General features: G+C 41.6%; 1 protein-coding gene across 2 annotated transcripts; it reads left to right on the top strand.

The window, feature by feature from the left end:
* On the top strand, positions 1 to 21802 carry SNX22 (sorting nexin 22). 2 transcript variants are annotated; one of them, XM_069956449.1, is made up of 7 exons: positions 1 to 239; positions 10391 to 10474; positions 11516 to 11620; positions 14599 to 14693; positions 15932 to 15961; positions 17993 to 18060; positions 21399 to 21802. In XM_069956449.1, the coding sequence occupies exons 1-7, from the start codon at positions 177 to 179 to the stop codon at positions 21506 to 21508; spliced, it is 555 nt and encodes a 184-aa protein (XP_069812550.1). In that variant the 5' UTR covers positions 1 to 176; the 3' UTR covers positions 21509 to 21802. The 2 variants fall into 2 exon arrangements, with proteins under 2 accessions (XP_069812550.1, XP_069812549.1); XM_069956448.1 differs by having other exon boundaries at positions 15929 to 15961.
* The last annotated feature ends 144 nt before the right edge of the window (positions 21803 to 21946 follow it).

Here is a 21946-nt window from a genome sequence, read left to right as displayed (position 1 = left end):
TCAGGTCTCTACTGTTACCAAGTTTCAAACAGCTGAAGAGGACGCGGCGGAGGCAGAGGGGGTGGGGTGGCATAAAGGCATCAGATGTGTCCAGCCCCGGGCACTCCGGAGCCCACACTGCCCGGGCACATCCCGCGGAGCCGTATGTCCCCCGAGCTGCGGAGCCCAGCCTCACCATGATAGAAGTCTATATCCCGTCAGTGGGGCACCAGGTGTACAAGGCTGACAAGACCCACACGGTAGGCACCGGCCGGGGGCACTGACCTGTATTATACCCCTCTGAGTCCCGGGGGCGCTGTGTCTGCCCCCCCGAGCTGCTCAGTACAAAGGAGCTGCTGGCGGCTCCCAGAGATGCCCGGCTTATTGCCTGGCACTGCCAAACATTGCTGACAGGGGCAACCTCTGCTAATACACCAACCATTGTTCTGTATTATTACAGGGGGCATTGTAGGCAGCCATGTGCCCCCACTGAGGTATCATTCAGGAGGCTTGCCTAGCTAGAGGGGGCAACTTTACCATCCCTCCAAGTCGGAGTCTAAATGGACTGCAGATTTGCTTCCCAGGCTGAGGGCATCTCTTGGGTATTGATCCAAGTTATACTGATGTATGAATGATGGCACTGTGTACATGCCTGGCACACATGGATGTAGCTATGCTGGTTCATCTACCTTGTGTGGGCTCAGGTATGGCATATTCTTGGCGTGTTCTTGTGCTGACCATTGCGTAATGGCGTTATAATAGAGCAGTCTAGACTTTGATCTGTGTCACTGTGTGCTGTGGTTTACAGGCAGTTCCTCTCATAGTCCCTCTTCTGGTGTGAAAGGTAAATAATACTGAGAAGTGGGAGAAATCTATTCCGCTCCAAGGTGGAGACCTACACGGGAGAAGGGGAAATAAAACCTTCCCAAAAGTTTCCTCCTGCAAACCTTGTTCTCTGTTCGTGTGTCTGAATAGGAAACTAGAGTGACCAAACTTACACGAGTGACCAAAGGTTTTCCGTGTAGGACCTACTCCTGAAATTCTGCGCCAAAGTACAGTGTTAGGAACAAAGATCATAGTGTGTATTGTGCTGGGGACCACTTCATATGAACAGGAGGCGTCTTCACCAGAGAAGCTATTTAATAGCACTGGGCAAAAATATATATTTTTTTATTACTGCCTTCAAGTAATGTGCTATAGTTTAACAGCCGCACTGATGTTCCTCTGACCACGCAGCGTTACTTCCACAGAACAGGTCAGTGTCCTCGGCCAGAATGGCATTACATTGTGGAAAGAAGACCACTTGGTAATAGGAATATCAGCGGGCATGTTACTGGCGGGTAATACCATTTTATTTTTTTGCCCACAATACTGCTTTATTAGGCTATGTTCACACTATGTAAAAACAACGTCCGTATTCCATAACAACAGTTATCTTTTAAACAACTGACGTTTGCAAAGCAATGGCCATTGTTATGAGATACAGCCATTGTCTTTACATAGTGTGAACATAGCCTTAGTGTGATTAAACACTGTATGTATGTGGGATGTTAGAAACAAAGGATATGCAAAGTTGCTCTCAAATCACCTTTTTAAGGAAGCTTTCGCTTCAAGTCAGTGTTTCACTTTTTAGAACACGACTAAGGAAATATTCCAAACTTAATAAATATTTGATTTTTTGGAGATATTTTATGTGGAACATAATATGCTATTTTATAAGGAAGTGTGAAGGTAAGGTGTATGCTGGGATTCCCCTTTATGTATAGCTCAGATAGCCTTACTGTAACACAATGGTGCACAGTTACTAATACCTTCAATAGGAATGTCACTTTGTCATTACATTATTCACCTTATCTCTTAGTATGGTGCTGGATTAAAGAATTATGTATGCTGTACTGAAGAAACATCATGAGACGTTCCGTGTTAGGTCAAGATCACGTTTTTGCAGTCTGTTAAAACGTCCCATTTTTTAAAAAAAATGTTTGACACATTTTCTATTGAAATAGAATGCAACAGTACACCCAAATTATACAGGTTCCCTTTTTTCTGTCCTGTATAAGAGCAGGAGACAGATATGTCTATGTTATTTTGTCAAATAGAAAAGAAAAAACAAAAGAGGATATTTTAATCAGATGCAAAAACGTGATGTGAACAGTCTCTGATGGAATCTCCACACTTAGACGATGCTCAAAGCTTTGTTACTATATAGCATATACACAAATCACAGGCCAATACTATATGTGGGAACTAAGGGGCCTAATACTAAACAGAGGCAGAGAGGGAGCTTACTACTATATAGGGTACAGAGGGGCATAACTATTAAACAAAGGTTCGGGGGGGGGGGGGGATTCTATATGAGGGTACAGAAGGGGCCGCTCTACTAAATGAAGACACAGGGAAGACTTATGACTATAATGTTAATGTATATGCTCTGTCCGGTGGGGGGTTAACAGGGTGGTCTCCCGACATGCTCGCAGCAGGTTGTCAATCCCGCTGCGAGTTTGTCTGCCCATAGACATTCCAGGGCAGGGATCCGCAGCGGATCTTGCTGCAAATTTTTACCCTTACAGAAGAAATTACATTTACCTCAATGGGAGAGAAACTGCCAAAAAAAGGCCACTAAAAAGGGAGAGAAGAGAAAGACACCACAGAAAAAAATGCTATGGCATTTCATAAAATTCCATTGACTCACATCTAACATCTGGCCGTGGTGTTTTTGCAAAAAGTTTAGCCAGTGTGAAACAAGCCTAAGGGCTTATTCCCACATTCTGTGAAACACGGAAAGTACAGATGGGTAAGCTGTGTAATGGACTCTTTCCCTGCCCAGCATCATGTATCTGTATCATGCCGGGAGCAGGGAAGGTGTTTGAATCTTTGTAGCACTGTAATGACACAGTTGCGTGGCTAAATAATAATTGTAATGATAACCTTATAAAAGCAGCAGGCTAAACGTTCCCTGCAATCTGATTGCTGAAGTGTCTCCCTTTTATTTTAAAGTTACACCAATGCAACTGGAGAACATGCAAGTCAGTGAAGCATTGCTTGGGCTAGTCATTCCATTTAAAGGCTATAGATATCATTATACTGATTTTTTGTTGTTGTTGATTTGTTTGTTTACTGAATGAAAAATAAAAAATTGTTCTTCATTATGGATATATTCCCACAACGTATAAACAAGGGACGTTATTTGGCACTCAAAACAACAGCCACTGTTTTGTGTATCAAACCTTGGCCATTGTTACAGGTACAGGAACATTATTTTGACGGCTGTAGCCAAACAACGGCCGTTGTTCAATATATTGTGTGAAACAACAGCCGTGGTTGGAATTGACTTCAGTGAAAAACATTGGATTCTAAAAAGAAAGGACGTTGTTTCCAATCAAAACAACAGCAGTTATTCTCATAAAAAGTATGGCTTGTGAACTTAGCCTTAGGCTATGTTCACACGCTGTACAAACAACAGCCGTTCCGTCATGAAGGGTCACCGGAATTAACGATCATGATCATTAATTCCAGCCGTAGGTATAGTTCTTGGAGGAACGGCTGTTGTTTGTACAGTGTGTGAACATAGCCTAAAGATGTCTACTATTTTGCTGCTCCACAGAGCAGCAAGCAGGAAGATAAGGGTCCTATTACACCAACAGATTATCTGACAGATTTTTTTAAGCCAAAACCCGGAATGGAATTAAAAAGAGGAGAAATCTCAGTCTTTTCTTTATGACCTGTTCTCTGTTTATTGTCTGTTCCTGGCTTTGGCTCAAAAAAATCTGTCAGATAATCGGTTGGTGTAACAGGGCCCTAAGTCTGCTGGTTTCACACTTTTTTTTTTGTGCTCAAACCAGAAGTGGATCTAACAGGAAATAGAAGTACAAGTACTCCCTTTTGTATTTTCCATCCCATTTGAATCCATTTCTGGATTTAGAACAGACGTTAAAATAATGAACATGCCTATTATTTCTGGTCGTCAAACAGCGTCTGGAAATAATAGCTGTTCACACAATGTAAAGTACGGCAGACAGACGTACTTTACATTGTAGTCAATTGTTAAATCTTGGGCACACCCAATATTGACTGCAAGTCAGTTGTAAAAAGATAATGATATAGATAAGCCAGTAGTGGCTGCAGGAACGTGCTGAACGCGCCGAATGCTGTTGCTATGCAATGGACAGTGTTATACTAAATGTGAACATAGCCTAAATGTGAACACAAGACTGCTCTTTCAGTGCTAGCAGCAGGGGAAGGGGGTTACATGGGGGAGATAAACCATGGAGGACAGCTCACACAGGATGTAGGTAGAGAAGAGAGCACACAAAATGTAGTTTGTAGGCAAAATCATATAGGCTGCGTTCAAGTATAGAGAAAGTACTGTAGAATTCACACTAAAATGTTAATAAGACCTATTAAGAAAATGTTTTTCCACACAAAGCAGGAATTAAAAAAAAATGCTTTTCAAAGGTGTCCATAGGCATTAATTTCTTCTGTGTTTAGCTCCACTAACAAGTGATGTCTGGCCTGGAGTAACTTCACTGCTCCTTTAAAAAGCTTTTTGTCTGCATTTATGAAGGGCATGGGCTTGCAACATGTTTGTGCAAAATTGTTCTACATTGTTAGTGTACTCCTGGTGTTCAGATCAGGTTACATGCTGCAGGGTGTCTGTATATTCTATGTCACATGCACATTGTTTGCTCTGTATGTTAGAGAACCAATAATGGTGACATAGCAGAGCCCTTAGTCAAGTAATGAGCACTTGTGAAAATCTGCATGTCAGGAGTCTGTCCCTATGAGTAACCCTCTAGGGCAGTGAGAAATGTCTAGATTCTTCTCTATTTCCTGGACTGTTGAGGGAAGATTTAGCAAAACTAGAACAAAGGATGAGGCTAGGAGCTGTCCAAGCAGTCATCATTTATCTTTTATTGTCTAAGGCCATTTGTAGATTAAACTTGCTACTTGCCTGGTAACTATGGGCGGTACAGACACTTTTTGCTGTGTTATATATATGTATTACCCCAAACAAGTCTAATGTATTAATATAAAAACAGCAGATCAGTGAAACGAAAAGTTGAGCACCCTCCATAAAAAGACTATGGGGGAGATTTATGAAACTTGTGGAAGGGTGCAATCACACATACAGGATCTGCAGCAGATTTGAAGTTGCTGAATCAAAGCTAATCTGCAGATTCAAATCTGCGCCATCAAATCTGCTGCAGATCCTGTAAGCGTGATTGCACCCTAAAGTAGAATTGGCTCAGTTGCCCCTAGCAACCAATCAGATTTCTGTGTGTGTTTGTACCCTTAATTAAAACCTTTGCTGATGCACTGATGCGGATGGGTGTGTGGCTCTGACATGTACACAATAAAAGGGCCAGAAGCTGATGGCACCACTCATGGTTGTGTCGGGTTACTACAGCCCAGTCCCCATTGAAGTTGTAGTACCTTAGTGTTAGCACTACACAATGAATGAGTTCTCCAGACATTGATTGATAGCCTATTCTGAAATTGGAAGTCATTTTGAACGTAAAAAAAGCCACACATTGTTGTAGAACACATTGCAGAAATTGGTGAATTTTTGGCAGATTCACACACTGTCAAAATGACGGCTGTTTTTATTGAGCTTAGTATACGGCTGTTATAAATAAACAGTTATTAACGGCCGCACAATAACAATGGCTGTCATTTTGACATTATGTGAACATAGCCTTACATCACACTGCAATCTCCATCAGCTCATAGCTGCCACAGATGTCACTAGTGGCAGATGTATTACAGGTCAGTACCTTTTAATAAATCTGCTGAAATTAACAGCTGCAGAAATTTACCTATAGGGGTTGTCCAGGCAGGGCACTTTTTTTTGCTATATGCTTAAGGTGGGGAAGTTTTAAAATAATAAACGCTTAGCGCTCCTTCCCTGCTGTGAGTTTAAATCTGCAACAGAACACAGGTGTTAAAGATTTTGTGGTGGATTATTCGCTGCAAGATCCATAGGTAAGGAGCAAAAAAAGAAACAATTTAAAAGGAAAAAATATATTTACTGCTTTTCTGTCAAATTGTCCTACAGGTTATTGGTAAAATTTGCTGGGAGCATAACCTTGTCTATTACCTAACTAGACTAGTAGATTTCTTTAGGTTGCAGTTTCAGAAGTCTGTTTTTAAGAATCCTGCTTGCTTTGTCATACAGGACTTGGGTGTGGGGCATGGTTTTTGTTCACCAAGAGCAAAAGAATCTGTGTGCAGGTCTGTCACATGATCTGACCTCAGATCAAATGTCAAAAGTTAGACCAGGAAAGAACATGTTTTGTTAATGAGACAATTACACAGCTCACTTCTTACAACATGTCTGATCTGTATAATGTTCAGATTTTTATGATGTTTTGCCCTTTTAAACTCTTGTATTTTACAACATAATACAAACATACTGTATAATAAGACTTTCCTTTGTTGACCATGCACATGTATTGAAATACATAACCAGCAATTGTGTAACATGATCTGTTAGCTGAATCTTCCTTTTACCATAGAAGTTGCAGGAAATCTGATTTTCTATTGATTGCTGTCCCCTATTACCTGAATTTCTCTTCTTCATAAGTAGAGCTATCTAGGTATATCTATAGATCTCCTTTTAAAAAATTTCTCCATTTTTCAAGTAGCTGTTACCACCCAGCTTTCTTCTACATTGATTTCTCGGTGACATGTCAAATAATGTTGAAAGGTGAACACTTCTTTTGAAGAGTTTTTAATGGCTGACCCAGCAAGCACGAGTAATATACTGGGCTTGCAAAGTGCTGTTTTTGTGCTAAAACCAGAGGTGGATCCAACAGGAAAGAGAAGCACAAGTCCTCGTTTTATATTTTCCATTCCATTTGGATCCTTTTTAGGATGAAACTGTAGTAGCTGAGATCTATGATAATAGGCAACTTTCTGGTGAGATACCTGTCTCATCATATGGAGTAATCCTAAAGTTTTAGCATACCAGTTTTAGCTTTCCTTGCAACAATCCATTGCCCAGAGGCTTCTCATGTGGCTTCATGTCTTGCATTCAGCATGTCTGGAGAAGATGAAACCATTGCAAATTACTTTACTAGCATTACTCTAGTGCCCTTTTACATAGATTTATTGAACTGTTAAACCTTAACCTTAAGGTAATGGTATGCAATAAAAAGCTCTAGCTTGCCTGGCAGTATGTTTGTCACAGTGGCCATACCCTGCCCATACTGCAGACTGCTGTATTACTCTTTTGTTTCCCCTGAACATATAAGCGTACTAGCTTAGGAAAATTGCCCCCCCCCCCAAAAAAAAAAAAAAAAGAAAGAAAGAAAAAAAAAGAAATGCGACATTATGTTAGACAATAATACCGTTAGAGATAGCCTTTTATTGCTATAAAAAATGTATGGAAATGTATGAAAATCTTTGTTGTAGGCAGGACTACACCAATCGCAGCTTGAACATGAATAAAGGTTTTGATTTACTAGTCATGCCAATTAATTTATTTCTAGCAATGGTTGCTTAGTCCTGGTGTAGTATCCCACTACTAGTGTTTCTTTTATGCACCTGTCCTAAAGTTCTGAGGATAAACAAGTGGTGTAAGAAGTATGCAGTTTCCCCACTAGGTGTCAGTATTTCTTATATATAGTATTGCATAGCTGAAGGAAATAATGGGTTAATTGTCTATTTGTACCATGTGTTATGTGCTGACCACTAGTAGGTTCTTTTTCTTTTCTAGGCTATCCTGTTCTTGCTCTCTTACACTCACAGCCCTGTAGGAGGAGTTAGCACTGTGTTGGAGAAAGTCAGCTGAGTTCAGACTAGGCGTCCAGTGTGAACAGATGCAGGAGAGACTAGCTCTCACAAAGATTTCTTCTAAAGAAACTACTACTTACACTATGCAGTGCTAAGCAACAGTAGGGGAAAGCAGCCACCAAGGAACACAGTAGCCCATGCCAGAAACATGTCTACAAAGTGCTGGACAGACTCCTGAAGAAATAGAAGTTAATCCCAGTAGGACAAAGCTACCATTACATAGAAGGTCAAAGTATCCTACTGTGCAGTGCAGGTAACTGGGAAATCTCAGACACCTAGCTAGACCCAGATAACCACGACTGGGGCTCATGCTACCCACCTGGGATGGGTTCTACGATACCAGGGGGCAGAAGGCGGTCAGACATAGTCTAAACGTGAGTACGAGTATCACTTCACTACAGATCTCCACTATAGTTCCTGCAGAGTACTGGGGCTACATTTGGCATAGGGCTCCTCTGGCCAACTCCTCTCCTTTTCTCTCTACCTTCTACCCAGCATTGGTACTTCTACTCTTTCCAAGCACCTACCTTGAGCACTAAGTCAAGTTTGTGTCAAGATTACTATTGTCTGCAAAATGTGCACTGTATCTGGCAAAAGCTCTTCAGTAAGGTTGTTCTATTTTTCTATCAAACACAGGACACTGTCTGCCTCTGTCTGCACCAGCACCTATACACAAACCACCCCACACCTTGGGTTATTTTCCCCCATTCTGTGGGTGGCGGGACCAACATCCCGGGTAGGTCAGTTGCCAATTCAGGTTGCCATGCCGAGAGCCCAGGGGCTATATAACAACCCGTAAGGTTACCGACTATTCTGGGGAGTATAAGCCGGCCATATACAAAAAGGAGGTATCAACATCACACCTGTGTGCTGGACTAGAAGTGGTGTCACGACAAATAACATCACTGGCCAAACTCACAACAAAACTTACCAGTAGCGTACCTCACATGTAGAATACAGTATTCAGTCCGATCTCCATCTGCGAAATTTGACATATACATGGCCAACAACCTTTTCACTTGACTCTATATAAGCATATTTGTTTAAATCAGTGATTTTCAACCTTTTTTGAGCCGTGGCACACTTTTTATACTTAAAAAATCCTGGGGCACACCACCAACCAAAATAGCACAAAATGACACTAAAACAGTACATATTATACATATAGTTAATAATATAGATTCTAAATGTATTTATACTCACTCAGTGTGAAACCTGGGCCTGTTTTCTTCTCCCCCCTGTGCTTCTCTCCTGTGCTTCTCTCCACCATACTTCTCCCCCCTACTTCTCTCCTGTGCTTCTCTCCACCATACTTCTCCCCCCTGCTTCTCTTCTGTGCTTCTCTCCCCCATGCTTCTCTCCTGTGCTTCTCTCCCCTGTGTTTCTCTCCTGTGCTTCTCTCCACCAAACTTCCCTCCCCCCTGCTTCTCTCCACCAAACTTCTCTCCCCCCTGCTTGTCTCCGCTAATTCTCTCCCCCATCCCCATGTTTCTCTCCCCCCTGCTTCTCTCCCCTGTTTCTCCCCTATCCCCAGGTTTCTCTCCCCCATTGTTTTCTCCTGTTTCACAGGGGCACCATAGTTTGGGGAACTTTCCCCGCGGCACACCCGACCCGGCACACTGGTTGAAAATCACTGGTTTAAATGAAGAGAGGGCCATAAACCACTATCTGAATCCTCTGGCAGCAGATAGTGCTGGGAGGACTGAAATAGGTGATGATGTCATCCTGTAATCGCAATAATTTCAGTGTTAAAAAAAAAATGCAAATTTTGCCATTTTTGTCATTAAATGTGGGTATTTTTCATAAGGAAATCTTAAGGATATCTGCCGAAACTTTCCATTAACCTAAAGTACAATGCGTCACGAAAAAAATTTGTCATCTCAGAATGACAGAATGACTTCCAGAGCCTCGGGATAATTTGTCTTGTGGGCAGCAGAAAGAAGCCTAAGGGCCCTTTCTTAGGGTCCATTTACACAGAAAGATTACCTGCCTAAGATTTGAAGCCAAAACCAGAAAAAGACTATAAACAGAGATCAGAGATCCTCTTTTCAAATCCATTCCTGGCTTTGGCTTCAAATCTTTGGCAGATAATCTGTCAGATAATCTTTCTGTGTAAATGGACCCTTAATCCTGGATATTGGGCTCGGTATAATTGAGAGAAGGGCCAATTCCAGTGTAAGGACTAATTGGTTGGAGGTGACAGTGTTATATAACTGCTGAACCCCTTTCCACAGGACCGTGATAGAAGGGCATGACCACCAATCTGACCCTACCTCAGACAGAGACACTTTAAAGCATTACAGAGTTATTACCACCACATAAAGTGAGACCGGTCAGATTTGGAAAATTTGCTCTGGTCTTAGCCGAGTTCTGCAGAGGCTAAGAATAGATGGGCTCTGTAAATAAAAAATAAAAAAAGTTGTTCCATGTAGGTATCTAGTGTAAGTGCTTTGACGCTGGTATATGTAGAAGTGAATTTGCCACATATTCTGAGAGCCAGCATAAATCCCTAATATTGATTTGACAGTACTGCAGGGTTAGACAAGAACACAGAATGCAATGTTATGTTATGTTGTGTTTTTGTTTTTGCTTAAAAAATATCCGTTTTTCTTGTTAGGTCTTCAAATTAGATATTTTATTCAATGGCCGTCGGCATACACTGGACCGCCGATATAGTGAATTTCACACTCTCCATAAACTGGTAAGTTACATTTTTCCTTTTATTTTCTGTATTTCAGATTTGTTTGTAAACATACTATGTATTACCCCAATGCTTTTGCAGATTCTTTTGCCTATGTGATGTGACAATAGGGTGAAGAATTGCGTAGTCTATATACAGTATATACATATTTGTGAGGTTTCCCCCTGTAATCCATATAATTTCCTCTCCCACATAGAGAGGCTACTCATCACTATTGAACCGAGAGGTCTACAGCTACCGTATCATCATTCGTGAGATAACACTCCCAGCTGTAAACAAGTCTCATCTTCTGGAATCTGTACATGCTATCATGGCAATGCATCCATGGATCTCCTGCTAATATTAACATCTCAATGTACATGTATCTACTTATATTAAAGGGATAGTTCACCAAAAATGCTTTCTTTCTAATCAATTGGTGCCAGAATTTACTTCAAATATCAAGTCTTCCAGTACTCATCAGCTGCTGTATGTCCTCCAGGGAGTGGTGTATTCTTTCCAGTCTAACACCGTGCTCTCTCCTGACACCTCTGTCCATGTCAGGAACTGTCCAGAAAAGCAGCAAATCCCCATAGAAAACCTCTCCTGCTCTCCAGACTGGAAAGAATACCACTTCCTGCAGGACATACAGCAACTAAGTGCTAAAAGACTTGATATTTTTTAATAGGAGTAAATTATAAATCTCTGGCACTTTATGGCACCAGTTAATTTGAAAGAAAATAAAATTTGTGACGAATCTAACCTGCTGATAGCTCCCTATTGTGTATGGGGTGCTGAGAATAAAGGTATGCCCCCTCTAATGGTTATCATTGGATTGGGTGGCCAGGGGTGGGCCGGAGAAGCGCTCCAGCCGGCCTTACTGGACAGAGCACTACATAGAAACTGCATGTTTCACTGAGCTTAGCAGAACAAACTTTCATTTTTTCACAAATAAATATTTGGAGCTATGTCACTCACTAACCGTGTCGGTGGCTGCAGTACAGCAGTCACACCTTTCCAAAATGTTTTTTTAAGTGGGTGAAATTCTCTTTGTCTGAACAGCTCAAGAAGACATGCAAAGTTCCTGACTTTCCACCCAAACGGGTTCCAAACTGGATGTCCAAGGTCCAGGAACAAAGACGGCAAGGACTGGAGGCATATATCCAAGTAAGATATTATTTCTTAGGCAATACACATCATGGTCCCATGAGTGCCATATATGTTGGCAACCTGTCAAAAAATATAGCTGGTTTTTACCACAGCATACTTACGAAGGGAACATTAAGTTTAATGGACCAATGTATTAAAGAGAATGTATCACCTTGCTCTTCTTATACTAATTAGAGTTAGATACTTGAAATTATTCTTTTATTCTAATCTGTTTCTGTTTTGTGAATGTAGGTTTTTTTATTTCTCTTTTTGTACATGATGGGGGCTGCTGTTATAGATGAGCTAATTTACAGCATTAATGAAGCGAAGCGCTTTGTTAGCCAGCTGCCTGTGAACTCTGCGCCACTCCGCTCCAGGTGCCTGGAAAAGCTAAATCCAGTCTGGGACTGGATTCACAAGGAGCAGTACGGAGTTCAAAGGCAGCAGGCTGATAAGGCGACTGCCCAACTAACAAGCGCTTTGCTTCGTTAAAACTGTAAATTCGTTCCTCTCTAGCCCTCTGTGTTTCCTAAGCAGTTTTGTTAAGTGACGTGCTTTACAGCAAAACTCATGGACATAGACGACAATATACAGAGTCTGTCTCCTTAAGATAAATGTGAAACATTACTGAACGTACTCTGTGACCTTTGAAGAGGTCATTCTACAGAGAGCTGCTATTGTTTTATACTGATGCCATCTACCTACTGGTGTCACCTGTCACTGCAATGCTGTACAGAAAAAACATCTCCAAAAATTCTTAAAAAATATGTTTAACATAAAAACATTATTTAAACAATAAGTTTTTCTGATGACACATTCCTTTTAACTAGTGACTACAATCAGTTCAATTTTTGGAATGTATTTGTTAATTTTGTGAAACTTTATAGTATAGCAAACCATGTCATTGAGTCCTGCAATCACTGTAGTCACTAATCAACTGTGTCAGTCTATTAAAGGGGAACTATCAGTAGGTTAGAGGAATCTAACCTGCTGATGGCCCTTAATTGCGCAGGAGGTGCCGAGGATGTTCCTGTGCACTTAGTCATTTACTCCATGGTCCAGTAAGACCGTTAGGAGCACTACTCGCTCCCACAGCATTGATCCGCCCCACCCCCGGGCAGCCCGCTCCATTGATAATCATTAGAAGGGGTGGCTGGCAGGGGGCAGATTGGCACTGTGAGAGTGGGGCAGTGCTTCTAATGGTCTTACCTGACAGTGGAGTAAACAAGTAAGTGCACGGCAACGTGCTGAGGCTAAAGGTAAGAGACATACCTGCATCCTCGTCTAAACTGCTGATAGATCCCCTTTAAACTTTATGGGCCTGTTGGAAGTATGCTGCAATATATGCCTGCAAACTTTTTTACAGGTTGCATGCCAACGTATAATGCGAGTGTAGGGCCAGAATGTGATAGGAACATAACCTTATACAGTAGGTCACTGCTTTTTTGTTTTGCCTTTCAATAAATAAAGTATATCTCATATAGAATGAAAGAGCTGGTTCTCTAGCGCAACCTATTGGAAGTAACTTCCCTGTAAGTCAGTGATCACATTAAAGAAGCTCTCAAACATGGCTAACGATTAATAGGTGGCACTAGTGAGCCTTTTAGTTTTTCCTCCTGGGTTACAGATACTTTTTCCCAGGGAGCATTGCTTTGCCTATAAGACCCCCACGCTAATTTTGTGGTCTTGCAGTGTGATAATTTTTATGTCAATGGAAGTTATGTAAAATGCTTAAAAATGTAGGAGGAAGTTCATAACCAGTTTACAGAAAATGATTCATGAAGTTCTGTCATAGCAAATGTGGAAGAAGAAGCTAGCACATGAAGAGAACTGAAGTGTTTGAAATTCATAAACCACCAGTTACCAATGGGAAATAACATCAAAAAGAGTAAATTTATTTATAAACATACACGATTAGATTATATGCATGCATAACATGACAATGTATTAGAAGTACCAGAGGATATTTTCTGGAATATTATACATGACCAATGGTAAGGCTGGATTCACACAGGACGGATCTCTGACGGATTTCATTTTCAATGAGGTTACATACCCCCAGTGGGATTGTCTCTCTGCTGCCAGTATGTAAATGCCGGCCCCCTTAACCCGCTGCCCCCCGGGTACATACTTTACCTGGTCCACCTTCCAGCTGCGGTAGTTCCCGCCGAGCCAATCAGTGACTGTGCGGGGCCGTGCACTGATTGGTTGAGCGGGACCTACGGGGACCAGGAGCCTCAGATGCAGCCGGAGAGTGGACCAGGTAGAGTATGCTCCGGGTGGAGGCAGGTTAAGGGGGCCGGCCAGAATGTAAATGACAATTTTGGACCTGCAGCGGATTTTGCTGCAAACTTGCAGCATGAAATCCACTGTGAATCCGTTGTGTGTGAATCTAGCCAAATGGAGAATGGAAAATCTGGGCAGCATAAAAGTCTCTTCTATCATACTTGATTTCTGTTGTCAGAAGATATAAGGAAACATGAGTACTTGTTATTTTTATATTTTATATTTAAAAGGAGCCAAAAAAAATCATATCTATCTGTCCCTGCCTATCTATCCTAATGGCCATGTAAAAACACACTTTCTTGTACATTGGAGATTTTTTTTTTCTTTCATATCAACTATTATCATAAAGTTGTCCAGTACTTATCAGCTGCTGTATGCCCTCCATGAAGTGGTGTTTTCTTTCCAGTCTGACACCATGGGTGTACGGTGGTCGGACCCCCCTCGATCTCTTACTTGAAGGGGGCAAGATAATTTTGCCTGGACAACTTCTTTAACGTTGAATCATTTTAAATTTTGGAAACAAAGTTATGACTTCTGAATTATGACCATGAAAACAATATATTTCTATACTGTGAAGGCCAGATTTAAGCCAAACTTAGGAATTATTATTGTAGCATGCATTTTATAATGGATGTGCAGCAGAAGCCCTCAAAAGTCACAATGACATCTCAGAGATAGGAGCTAACCTTTTCATGTTTACTCTCTTTTAGGGGGTTTTGTGGTTCAACAAAGAAGTTCCCAAGGAGTTGTTAGATTTTCTCAAAGTAAAACACTTTCCACAAAGCAAAAAGAACTGCAGCGTAGAGTGAGTATATGCCATTGCAAAATGTGGTGTTCTAAAAAAGGGTAGAAATTAGATAGATGAACCAGCACTGACAAGTATATTGCCCATCAGTCAGGATGGACAACTGAAATAAGAGAGCTGGAGTCCGGTTACTGAAGCTGGAATCTGAGTTGGCAAAAGCTAGTAATACTGGCCTCACAAAATGGAAGAAAATGGTTGGATATGCATGCAGTCTTAGGCAGAGGTCCCTCATCGTTCAAATATATCAGGAAGCATTAAGCCACATTTTGTACAGTGAAAGTGAAAATGTGACTAAAATTAGATTTTGAAGAGTAAAAGGGGTATACCCATCTGGGACACCTATGATATATCTACAGAATATGCTGTGTGTCCCCTAGATCCGACTTCTGGGACCCGCACCTTTTTTCAGATTGAGGACTCCCTGGCCTCCTTCAGCTTGTTCATTGCTGTACGATGTGGTTGGGAAGCCAAATCCATTGAATTACACAATTGTGTGTAACTCCCATTGACTTTAATGGGAGTTGCTCAAACAGCTTAACACTGCAAGCTATGCTGTATGATTAACTCCTGAAGTTACGTAAACAGCGTAGCTCAGGGGCTAGGCTGTTTGCGCAACTCCCATTAAAGTAAATGGGATTTACACAAATTTGGTAACTTGCCAAATCTGGCTGTTTTCGACTTTCTGACAGCCTCAGGTGATTTTAGCGATTTTTTGATTTAGTGATATTTTAGAGATTTTTGTCATCACATTAACTCATCACTTTTCAAAGGCTCCATAGTCTTCTTATACTGCAATCAGCAGTGTAATGGGCAGACACCAGAATCTAGTGTTATGAGGCACAATTAACTACTGTTGCTACCTAGTCAGATACAATGATTTCTGCAGCACCACACATGGCTCTGGTCACTCTGGCCAACCCTGTTGTAAAGTACTATATTTTAGTGTTTTTTTTATACAACTTAGAAATCGGCCATAAATTCTAAAACAGATTGTCTAATTAGGATTAATTGTACTTGCAACCATAAAGCCATATTCTCATGGTCAGGAAATGTAATTATTGAATACAATACCAGGAATGGATATGAGAGGGCGAGAAGTCTCAATCTTTTCCGTTCCCCGTTATACATACATTATACATTCCTGGCATTTATTCCATAACTGCAAAAAAAATCCTTAACCTGTATGCATGAGAAAGTTTCATTTAGTTAATAGTCTGTTTCAACTTTCTTTTCAGCAGACTTTTGGCGGACGTCACAATAGAAAACAGGTACGATTCTGTTGTATTAGACACCAAATGGGTCACTAGTTTTTTAAGTGATGTTTTCTTCTATTATGACATCAGTAACTTGTATTTGTTATTATAAAACTCCTGGGTAGCTGGGGTTTTATAGCTTATGGAAAGTAACATCCATTCCCACAGGCCTAGCATCTACATAAGTATTATCTGTATTTACATGATATACAAACATTACTGGGGTTATTAATCTTTCTAAAATTGAAGGCTCATCCTACGGACATCAATGTAAAATTGGAGGTCTAACTCCCGATATTGCTACTAGGGATGAGTGAATTAAAGGGGTTGTTCACCAATTTTTTTTTTCTTTTAAATCAACTGGTGCTATAAAGTGCCAGAGATTTGTAATTTACTTCTATTAGAATATCTTAAGTCTTCCAGTACTGATCAGCTGCTGTGTGTCCTGAAGGAAGTGGTGTTTTCTTTCCTGTCTGACACAGTGCTCTCTGTTGCCTCCTCTGTCCATGTCAGGAACTGTCCAGAGCAGCAGCAAATCCCCATAGAAAACCTCTCCTGCTCTCCAGACTGGAAATAATACAATTTGCTGGGCATACAGCAGCTGATAAGTACTGGAAGGCTTGAGATTTTTTAAAAGAAGTAAATTACAAATCTCTGGCACTTTATGGCAGCAGTTGATTTTAAAGAAAAACATTTTTGGTGTACAACCCCTTTAACAGTACTAGCAAAGCCCTTTGCTAGTACTGCTGCCTATAAACTTAGTGCCACTTTGCTCTGGGTGCCTGAAAAAGCTGGATCCAGTCCTGAGAAACTTCTCTCTGTTTCCCACAACTCTATCTAGCTCCCAGCATCCGGAGAGGAGCCGCATCAAGTTCAAAGGTAGCCGGCTGACAAGCCGACAGCCGAGCCTAGTACTGTAAATTCGCTCATCCCTAATTGCCACCAATCAGCTGTTTATGAAATGCTTACAACACAGTTTTTTCAGTGTATATACTGCTGCTCATAACAGGGGTACTGATGCACATCTGAGAACTGTCCGTAGTTTCTGGCCCACTATTATGAACAGGATTATTGATCTGTGAATGGGGCATACATTAGTCAGATAGCCTCCCTTATATCACCAGAACACATACATGTATTTATTTATGTATAGCACTATAATCATTTTCCAGCTTTTTGAGACTATTAATTTATATAATTAAAAAGCCTATTTTTTTTTTTTTATAGAAATAGCTATTTCATAATAATTAGCTCTGATTATTATAAAGCAGGATCAATGATCATCTGCTAAACCATTGCGCCACCTAGTGGTTACACATGTGATTTTAACTGATAATTTTTCAGCTTGGGAAACAAATCAGTCTTAGGGTGCGTTCACACCTACAGGATTGACAGCAGATCTGCAGCAGATTTGATGCTGTGTTCAGTTATTTAAATGAAATCTGCTGCGGATCTGCAGCAGAAAATAAGCTGCGGATCCGGTAAGTGTGAACGTACCCAGTCTCAAACGCAGCTACCTTCTTACACGTCAAAGACAGATCAGAAGTTGTTATCTATAGGGGTATGAAGCTGTGTGTCTAATTTACAGCAGCTACGCTGCTCCTATGTGGATTTTTAAAATCTGCAACCTGTACATTTAGATTGTGGATTTCCTCATTGCAATTAAAGAAAAGTAAAAATCCACAGCAAATCTGCAGCATTTCTGCACCAAGCCTGCAATAAAATGTGTGCATTTTTAGTGTGGTTGTCGATGCACGATGGGGCTAATTGATGTCCTACATTTCTGTTGTGATGTACACAAGGAAAACACCTGGATTGTGACAATTCAGTTATTTCCCCATATCTGAAATGCGTTTCGCAGTTCAAAGTGATACCTGCACAGCATATTCTCTTTAAAAACAATAGGACATTCATTATCATTGCGTATTTTGGCATGTAATTTATGCTAAAAGGTGCACAGAAAAATACTGTGCAAACCCAGCCCAACATCTTTGGGATTTAGTCTTGGTTTTGACTTAATGATATTTTTCCTGTTTTTCCCTGCAGTTCCCAGTTGGCACATAAGGCGGTAGTAGGATTTTACAAGGACCTGTACATTTTCCCTCCAGACACAGGTAATTGTAATTTTATAGGATTAAAGTGTACCTGTCTTTATAACTTTCAAGATCTAAATCAGCAGTAAAGGTGATATAAAGCATGTTTGCAATTTAAATTCATTATTTTTTAGTTATACTTTAAAACAAAGTAACACTTACTTGTATCCAGGTCCAGTTTCTTGAAGGCAGCTTTTTAGTCTTGTGCTGGTTAAGAAAAAGATTAAACACATGAAGTCCTGGCCAGTACAGAGAGTCACGGCTCAATGTGTCCATCAATCACATGACTGCCTTCTCTGTGAGGGCGCTGATGACCAGGACTTCGTGTTTAGTCTCTTTTTTTTCAACCAGCACAAGACTAAAAAGCTGCCTTCAGGAGACCGGACCTGGATACAAGTGAGTATAGCTTTGTTTTAAAGCACAACTAAAGTAGTAAATAATGAATGTAAATTGTAAACATGCTTTAGATCACATTCACTGCTGATTTATATTATGAACGTTTGAAAGACAGCGACACTAAGGTGGGGGAGCATTTTGGGATTTGGTTTATTCTTTTGTACTGTCCATATTTCCTATTTAAAGGAGATTTGGAAGTTTTAGTTTGTTTATACTTCTGCAAGCTAATATGACTATACTCTGTCACTTGGACAAAGGCTGCTATTACACTTACAGTGCCCAACATCAGGCTCACTGAACAGGCAGCCCTGGTTTTGTTTATTTGTTGTGACCCCTCTATACCCTCTTAACAGCTCCACAACGCAATTGTACATTGGTACATTCAGGGCCGGCCTTTGGGGTGTGCGACCTGTGCAATTGCACAGGGCGCATCACTCCTCGCCAGCTAGGGGGCGCCCTGGCAGACAGAGAGCTGCACATATAACTTAGACATGGGAATCTCTAAGTTACATGTGCTGTCTGCGGAAGCGCCCCCTCTAGCTGGCCGCCTCCCCTCCTCCCATGCTGGTTGCTTTGGGGCTCTCCTGCAGGCACTCAGCACATCTAGCTTAGAGATTCCTATGTCTCAGTTAGATGTGCAGCCAGTAGGGACGCGCTCCCGCCCACCGAGTTTACTGGGGACCCGGTAAATTACTGTTCCTAGTATGTCCGGTAAGCTCCGCCCCCTGTATGCAAGCCCCACCCCCGGCGCCCACCGCGAGTGGGACACTGGGTGCAGAATCTTCATTATCCTGCTGAGAAGCATCAGGTTAGGAGAGGGAGATAAAGGAGGGAGTGGGCCTAAAGTGAGAATAGCCTAGGGACATAGCAGCAGCCACATCCCTCAGTGTGCTGGGACAGACCAATGTCCATGCTATGAACCAGAGCCAGCAGCAGCAGCCTGTGCTCAGCACTGATACTACTGCCATATGCTGCTCGCTGGAAGGAGTCTTTCCTGGGCTAGTAAAATTATATAGCATTTGATTTATCGTAGTCAGTATTATGGCAGTCACCCAGCTTTCCCAGCATCCTGTATGTCAGTGTAATGGAGGTCACCCAGCATCCTGTATGTTAGTATAATGGAGGTCACATAGCTTTCCCAGCATCCTGTATGTCAGTGTAATGGACGTCACCCAGCTTTCCTAGCATCCTGTATGTCAGTATAATGGAGGTCACACAGCTTTCCCAGCATCTTGTCAGTATAAAGGAGGTCACCCAGCTTTCCTAGCATCATGTATAGTAGTCAGTATAACGGCGGTCACCCAGCTTTCCTAGCATCTTGTATAGTAGTCAGTATATGGGGGGGTCTCCCAGCTTTCCCAGCATCCTGTATAGTAGTCAGTATGATGGGGTTACCCAGCTTTCCCTGCATCTTGTATAGTAGTCAGTATAATGGCGGTCACCCAGCTTTCCAGCATCTTGTATAGTAGTCAGTATAATGGCGGTCACCCAGCTTTCCAGCATCTTGTATAGTAGTCAGTATGATGGTGGTCACCCAGCTTTCCTGGCATTTTGTACTCAGTATGATGGAGGTCACCCAGCTTTCCCAGCATCTTGTACTCAGTATAATGGAGGTCACCCAGATTTCACAGCATCTTGTAGTCAGTATGATGGAGGTCACCCAACTAGATAGATAGATAGGCATGGTAACCTGCTTATGTTCCCTATGGGTAACATAATTGGTTGGGGGCCCACTCAGACTCGCTCGCCCCTCCCTAGACTGAAAAACTAGCTACGCCCCTGTGTACAATTGTCTGCAGGAGCGCCAATCAGGAAAGCCATGGACGGCCGCGGAGGCACCTGTCCTCCTGTGTGCTGGTAAGTACCTTTATCGGGGGTCGGGTGGTTTAGAGGGCTTTGCTTTAGAGGTGGTGCTCATTGTAGTAGGATTTAGTCTACCATATCTAAATCCTTCAGCCTCCCACTACATTTGTGGTTTGATTGTGGGGGTTGTCTGGAGGGGTGGGAGGCTGTGGGATTTAGTCTATGTCACTATTATGGGGTATCGGGGGGGGGGGGGGGCGCCGAAAGAAAGTTTTGCACAGGGCGCCATCTACCCTAAGGCCGGCCCTGGGTACATTTAAATCCCATTTTGCACAATCATTTAAAAAAAAAAAAGTTTTTTTTTCAAATGAACCCTTCCTTCATAGCGGTGACAAGGTGATTTAGTGCTCTCACTGCTGATATTAAGCCTGAGAGCCACCTTCATGTATGCCAGTAGTATACCTACAAGCATTTCCTAACAAATCACACACTCTTCTCTGCCATGACATAGTTCTGGTAAAATTGCACTAAACTGTTGGGCTGGTGAGTTACACAGTATGCTACTATACATGAAATGTGAGGGAAGAAGGGGTTACTGATGTAGATTATGCAATGTACCATGTGAGTATAATTGGAAGTAACAGCATCACAGCAAATACTGATCAGGCTGCGCTGCCAGCAGATGGCAGCACAGTGGAGGACTAGGGATTATTTATTGACTGGGTGTGCAAAGTTCTAAATGAGCAGAAAGGAAATTCAACAGCAGCAAAGGGTACGATAAGCTTTGCTGCTACTGAGATCAAAGAGAAGTCTTTAACTTGAAGCAAATAGCTTGCCGGTACACAGCCCAAGCGCCTCTCACTGTCCTTAACATGCACAGAGCAGATGTATGCTCCTACCTTCTTGTATCTGTCCTGCCACCTCTGTTAGAAGACATGGATTTCCACTGACAACAGGCAGTGGACAGCAGATTGCCAAGAAGGGAGACACCTATTGGCCAAGAGTAGTTTTTCTTTAGTAAGGAATTGATTGTAAATGAATATAGAAAATGTTAGAAAACACATAGGCTAACAAATAGAGGGAAGTTGCTTGAAACACCTGTAACCATTTATGTCTGTTTGCACTGTGTCGTACTAATGCATGTTTTTCTTCTGTATTAGATATACTTGAGGACATTGTATTACAAGGAGTAATTCAAGGACTTTACCAGCAGACTCACAAAAATCCTCCAGTAGCCAAGCAAAAATTAACAAGCAATCCTGTTCCATGACCGTGTCAGAAAACCAATAGAACAGTCATTCCATTTAGGGCAGTGATACCTGCTACTTTTCATTACTGGATAGATCACCCATTAAGAAATGGATCAAGTATGTTAGAGCTACACATCAGTTCTCAAGCTGGTGTCTGTCATGGAGTGGACTCTGCCCACCTCTGCTATCACTACCTGCAGCATCCAAGGAGCATTACATTATTTGAGGTGTCTATGGAGAATATGGCCAAAGCTACTATTTGGTAATCCTTTGAAGTTAACAGTAGAAAGTGCATTCATTGTATGTGACTAAAGTGAAAAGAAATCTGGGTTTTTACAAAATCTTTCAGTTCACCCTATTCTTTATATAAAGCCCTAGTGACCTATGTAGATATATTGACACTAGAGAAATCTCAGAAGACAGGATGGTGAAGACATAGGATTGTGATTCTAAGCAGA

This window comes from Dendropsophus ebraccatus, chromosome 1, assembly GCF_027789765.1.
Source record: "Dendropsophus ebraccatus isolate aDenEbr1 chromosome 1, aDenEbr1.pat, whole genome shotgun sequence".
Lineage (NCBI taxonomy): Eukaryota > Metazoa > Chordata > Amphibia > Anura > Hylidae > Dendropsophus > Dendropsophus ebraccatus.
This window is presented reverse-complemented; position numbering and strand designations above follow the sequence as displayed.

Coding starts and splice junctions, on each gene's coding strand:
- SNX22 (XM_069956448.1), top strand. CDS start 177: ATGATAGAAGTCTATATCCCGTCAGTGGGGCACCAGGTGTACAAGGCT. Junction 240..10,390: donor AGGCTGACAAGACCCACACG/GTAGGCACCGGC, acceptor TTTTCTTGTTAG/GTCTTCAAATTAGATATTTT. Junction 14,694..15,928: donor AAAAAGAACTGCAGCGTAGA/GTGAGTATATGC, acceptor CTTTCTTTTCAG/CAGACTTTTGGCGGACGTCA.